The sequence below is a fragment of the Eucyclogobius newberryi genome, unplaced genomic scaffold (assembly GCF_026437365.1).
Source record: "Eucyclogobius newberryi isolate DKJ021-1_F unplaced genomic scaffold, fEucNew1.0.hap1 SCAF_108, whole genome shotgun sequence".
NCBI classification, from domain to species: domain Eukaryota; kingdom Metazoa; phylum Chordata; class Actinopteri; order Gobiiformes; family Gobiidae; genus Eucyclogobius; species Eucyclogobius newberryi.
The window spans coordinates 158,202-164,107 of NW_027315733.1; the positions used below are offsets into that span (position 1 = coordinate 158,202).

Below are 5,906 nucleotides of genomic sequence, written 5' to 3' on the forward strand. Positions count from 1 at the left end.
GTTTAGTCCTGGTTTAGTCCTGGTTTAGTCCTGGTTTAGACCTGGTTTAGACCTGGTTTAGTCCTGGTTTAGACCTGGTTTAGTCCTGGTTTAGACCTGGTTTAGACCTGGTTTAGACCTGGTTTAGTCCTGGTTTAGACCTGGTTTAGACCTGGTTTAGTGCTGGTTTAGTCCTGGTTTAGACCTGGTTTAGACCTGGTTTAGTCCTGGTTTAGTCCTGGTTTAGACCTGGTTTAGACCTGGTTTAGTCCTGGTTTAGACCTGGTTTAGTCCTGGTTTAGACCTGGTTTAGACCTGGTTTAGTCCTGGTTTAGTCCTGGTTTAGACCTGGTTTAGACCTGGTTTAGTCCTGGTTTAGACCTGGTTTAGTCCTGGTTTAGACCTGGTTTAGTCCTGGTTTAGACCTGGTTTAGTCCTGGTTTAGTCCTGGTTTAGACCTGGTTTAGACCTGGTTTAGTCCTGGTTTAGTGCTGGTTTAGACCTGGTTTAGTCCTGGTTAAGTCCTGGTTTAGACCTGGTTTAGTCCTGGTTTAGTCCTGGTTTAGACCTGGTTTAGTCCTGGTTTAGTCCTGGTTAAGTCCTGGTTTAGACCTGGTTTAGTCCTGGTTAAGTCCTGGTTTAGACCTGGTTTAGTCCTGGTTTAGTCCTGGTTTAGGGCTGGTTTAGTCCTGGTTTAGACCTGGTTTAGACCTGGTTTAGTCCTGGTTTAGTCCTGGTTTAGACCTGGTTTAGTCCTGGTTTAGTGCTGGTTTAGACCTGGTTTAGTCCTGGTTAAGTCCTGGTTTAGACCTGGTTTAGTCCTGGTTAAGTCCTGGTTTAGGGCTGGTTTAGTCCTGGTTTAGACCTGGTTTAGACCTGGTTTAGTCCTGGTTTAGACCTGGTTTAGTCCTGGTTTAGACCTGGTTTAGTCCTGGTTTAGTCCTGGTTTAGACCTGGTTTAGTCCTGGTTTAGACCTGGTTTAGTCCTGGTTTAGTCCTGGTTTAGTCCTGGTTTAGACCTGGTTTAGTCCTGGTTTAGACCTGGTTTAGTCCTGGTTTAGACCTGGTTTAGACCTGGTTTAGTCCTGGTTTAGACCTGGTTTAGACCTGGTTTAGACCTGGTTTAGTCCTGGTTTAGACCTGGTTTAGACCTGGTTTAGTGCTGGTTTAGTCCTGGTTTAGACCTGGTTTAGACCTGGTTTAGTCCTGGTTTAGTCCTGGTTTAGACCTGGTTTAGACCTGGTTTAGTCCTGGTTTAGACCTGGTTTAGTCCTGGTTTAGACCTGGTTTAGACCTGGTTTAGTCCTGGTTTAGTCCTGGTTTAGACCTGGTTTAGACCTGGTTTAGTCCTGGTTTAGACCTGGTTTAGTCCTGGTTTAGACCTGGTTTAGTCCTGGTTTAGACCTGGTTTAGTCCTGGTTTAGACCTGGTTTAGTCCTGGTTTAGTCCTGGTTTAGACCTGGTTTAGACCTGGTTTAGTCCTGGTTTAGTGCTGGTTTAGACCTGGTTTAGACCTGGTTTAGACCTGGTTTAGACCTGGTTTAGACCTGGTTTAGTCCTGGTTTAGTCCTGGTTTAGACCTGGTTTAGTCCTGGTTAAGGCCTGGTTTAGACCTGGTTTAGTGCTGGTTTAGTCCTGGTTTAGTCCTGGTTAAGTCCTGGTTTAGACCTGGTTTAGACCTGGTTTAGACCTGGTTTAGTCCTGGTTTAGACCTGGTTTAGACCTGGTTTAGACCTGGTTTAGTCCTGGTTTAGTCCTGGTTTAGACCTGGTTTAGTCCTGGTTAAGTCCTGGTTTAGACCTGGTTTAGTCCTGGTTTAGTCCTGGTTTAGACCTGGTTTAGTCCTGGTTTAGACCTGGTTTAGTCCTGGTTAAGTCCTGGTTTAGACCTGGTTTAGTGCTGGTTTAGTCGGGTCAGTGCAGCTCGCTGAAGGGTTTGGGATAATCGAACATGAGATAATCCATGAAGTAGAAGTCGTAGAGCTTCTGTCGCTCGGCGGCGTCGAGCTGAGCGAAGTACTGCCGCGTTAGGTCGGGCGAAGTCCTCTGGGCGAGCGGGTTCCGGTCTTTCATGTGGGGAAAGGTCAGACCTTTGGGCGCCTCGATCTTCCTCAGCAAGAAATTGGCTTCTTCCTCCAGATTCTCAAACTTCCCGATGAAGCTGTAGCGCAGCAGACACGGGCTGCACATCTGCGTCACCGGCTCCCAGTGCACGTCCATCCCGACCGGCCTCTTCACGTCCAGCAGGTACCGCACGAACTCCCGGAAGGTCACGCCCGCGCCGGTCCGCAGCGCCGCCCGCGTGGCGTTGGCGCGGTACTTGGAGATGATGGGGCGCCCGAACACCGGGTGGTAGTACGAGTTGGGGCTCTCGAACTTGTCGCGGAACGCCGACACCAGCCGCTCGAAGGGCTCGCGGACGAACAGCGCCCGGGCGTACGTGGCCAGCCGCTCGGCGATGCCGGCCCGGTCGTATGTCTCCAGCCGCCGCAGCTTGTTGGCGTAGTGCGCTCTGTCGTGCGGGATGTCCAGGGTGGTGCGCGCCCGCCCGCTCAGCACCATCAGCACGCGCTTCCAGTTGGAGCAGCCGGACTTGGGGACCTCGCAGTAGAGCAGGCGATGGCGATCTTCCACGAAGACGCGCGCCACCTGCCGCTGAGAGACGCGCCGCAGCGACACGTCCGGCTGGTAACGCGAGCAGACGTCGCGGAGGGTCGTCTGGCGCGACTCCTGCGCGGCGGCGAGCGCGCGGTCGTCCGGGGCGCGGCAGGGGGCGGGGTAAGAGGCGGGGTAAGGGGCGGGATAAGGGGCGGGATAAAGGGCGGGATAAGTGCGTTTGAGCAGGAGTTTACGGTGGCGTTTGGTGACGGGAGGTTTGAAGTGGCGAGGAGCGGCGGAGACGGGCGAGAACGACGCTTCACTCTGAAAAACACAAAGACGGTGTCAGTGCTTCATGACGCCAGCAGAGGGCGCCGCACCAGCCGCACCAGCAGAGGGCGCCGCACCAGCCGCACCAGCAGAGGGCGCCGCACCAGCAGAGGGCGCCGCACCAGCCGCACCAGCAGAGGGCGCCGCACCAGCAGAGGGCGCCGCACCAGCCGCACCAGCAGAGGGCGCCGCACCAGCAGAGGGCGCCGCACCAGCCGCACCAGCAGAGGGCGCCGCACCAGCAGAGGGCGCCGCACCAGCAGAGGGCGCCGCACCAGCCGCACCAGCAGAGGGCGCCGCACCAGCAGAGGGCGCCGCACCAGCCGCACCAGCAGAGGGCGCCGCACCAGCAGAGGGCGCCGCACCAGCCGCACCAGCAGAGGGCGCCGCACCAGCAGAGGGCGCCGCACCAGCCGCACCAGCAGAGGGCGCCGCACCAGCAGAGGGCGCCGCACCAGCCGCACCAGCAGAGGGCGCCGCACCAGCCGCACCAGCAGAGGGCGCCGCACCAGCCGCACCAGCAGAGGGCGCCGCACCAGCAGAGGGCGCCGCACCAGCCGCACCAGCAGAGGGCGCCGCACCAGCAGAGGGCGCCGCACCAGCCGCACCAGCAGAGGGCGCCGCACCAGCAGAGGGCGCCGCACCAGCCGCACCAGCAGAGGGCGCCGCACCAGCAGAGGGCGCCGCACCAGCAGAGGGCGCCGCACCAGCCGCACCAGCAGAGGGCGCCGCACCAGCAGAGGGCGCCGCACCAGCCGCACCAGCAGAGGGCGCCGCACCAGCCGCACCAGCAGAGGGCGCCGCACCAGCAGAGGGCGCCGCACCAGCCGCACCAGCAGAGGGCGCCGCACCAGCAGAGGGCGCCGCACCAGCCGCACCAGCAGAGGGCGCCGCACCAGCCTCAAACTGAAGCTGCTTCTTTTGAGTTCAAATAAACATGTTTGTGAAGCTGAGACTCTGATTGTAAAAGTCAAAAACGTTTAATTCTAAAATAGAATTCAATCGTTTTGTGACGAAGAGAAAGAGAATTTCACTCAAATTGAGATTGATTTACGTTTCTATTGTTGGACAAAAGACAAAAAAAACATGAAAATGCAAAGATTCTGTACAATTATATCAGCAGGTGGTGCTGTTCGCTCTGCGCTCGTGTCCAGCAGGTGGTGCTGTTCGCTCTGCGCTCGTGTCCAGCAGGTGGTGCTGTTCGCTCTGCGCTCGTGTCCAGCAGGTGGTGCTGTTCGCTCTGCGCTCGTGTCCAGCAGGTGGTGCTGTTCGCTCTGCGCTCGTGTCCAGCAGGTGGTGCTGTTCGCTCTGCGCTCGTGTCCAGCAGGTGGTGCTGTTCGCTCTGCGCTCGTGTCCAGCAGGTGGTGCTGTTCGCTCTGCGCTCGTGTCCAGCAGGTGGTGCTGTTCGCTCTGCGCTCGTGTCCAGCAGGTGGTGCTGTTCGCTCGTGTCCAGCAGGTGGTGCTGTTCGCTCGTGTCCAGCAGGTGGTGCTGTTCGCTCGTGTCCAGCAGGTGGTGCTGTTCGCTCGTGTCCAGCAGGTGGTGCTGTTCGCTCGTGTCCAGCAGGTGGTGCTGTTCGCTCGTGTCCAGCAGGTGGTGCTGTTCGCTCTAAGCTGCACATAGTTCGCGCAGAAGAAAATCTGTGGCGCGCAGACATTTTCTTTTCACCATAAACTTATTAATTAATATTTAATACTAGACCGAATCTAATTACCACCGGGAGAAGACTCTAGAGGACAGTAGAAGACTCTAGAGGACAGGAGAAGACTCTAGTGGACAGACTCTAGAGGACAGTAGAAGACTCTAGAGGACAGGAGAAGACTCTAGAGGACAGGAGAAGACTCTAGAGGACAGGAGAAGACTCTAGTGGACAGACTCTAGAGGACAGTAGAAGACTCTAGAGGACAGGAGAAGACTCTAGAGGACAGGAGAAGACTCTAGTGGACAGACTCTAGAGGACAGTAGAAGACTCTAGAGGACAGGAGAAGACTCTAGTGGACAGACTCTAGAGGACAGGAGAAGACTCTAGAGGACAGGAGAAGACTCTAGTGGACAGACTTTAGAGGACAGGAGAAGACTCTAGAGGACAGTAGAAGACTCTAGAGGACAGTAGAAGACTCTAGAGGACAGGAGAAGACTCTAGTGGACAGACTCTAGAGGACAGTAGAAGACTCTAGAGGACAGGAGAAGACTCTAGAGGACAGGAGAAGACTCTAGAGGACAGGAGAAGACTCTAGTGGACAGACTCTAGAGGACAGTAGAAGACTCTAGAGGACAGGAGAAGACTCTAGAGGACAGGAGAAGACTCTAGTGGACAGACTCTAGAGGACAGTAGAAGACTCTAGAGGACAGGAGAAGACTCTAGTGGACAGACTCTAGAGGACAGGAGAAGACTCTAGAGGACAGGAGAAGACTCTAGTGGACAGACTTTAGAGGACAGGAGAAGATTCTAGAGGACAGGAGAAGACTCTAGAGGACAGGAGAAGACTCTAGAGGACAGGAGAAGACTCTAGTGGACAGACTCTAGAGGACAGTAGAAGACTCTAGAGGACAGGAGAAGACTCTAGTGGACAGACTCTAGAGGACAGGAGAAGACTCTAGAGGACAGGAGAAGACTCTAGTGGACAGACTTTAGAGGACAGGAGAAGACTCTAGAGGACAGTAGAAGACTCTAGAGGACAGTAGAAGACTCTAGAGGACAGGAGAAGACTCTAGTGGACAGACTCTAGAGGACAGTAGAAGACTCTAGAGGACAGGAGAAGACTCTAGAGGACAGGAGAAGACTCTAGAGGACAGGAGAAGACTCTAGTGGACAGACTCTAGAGGACAGTAGAAGACTCTAGAGGACAGGAGAAGACTCTAGAGGACAGGAGAAGACTCTAGTGGACAGACTCTAGAGGACAGTAGAAGACTCTAGAGGACAGGAGAAGACTCTAGTGGACAGACTCTAGAGGACAGGAGAAGACTCTAGAGGACAGGAGAAGACTCTAGTGGACAGACTT

The 5,906-nt window shown here is 55.1% G+C and overlaps 1 protein-coding gene across 1 annotated transcript; it reads right to left on the reverse strand.

Annotated features, from left to right (window-relative positions):
• Nucleotides 1–1,874: 1,874 nt before the first annotated feature.
• LOC140345333 (carbohydrate sulfotransferase 8-like) lies at nt 1,875–4,525 on the reverse strand. Its single transcript, XM_072432252.1, has 2 exons — nt 4,016–4,525; nt 1,875–2,900 (listed from the first exon to the last, which is right to left on the reverse strand). Exons 1-2 carry the CDS (start codon nt 4,523–4,525, stop codon nt 1,893–1,895), a joined length of 1,518 nt encoding a protein of 505 aa, XP_072288353.1. The 3' UTR covers nt 1,875–1,892.
• Nucleotides 4,526–5,906: the final 1,381 nt, after the last annotated feature.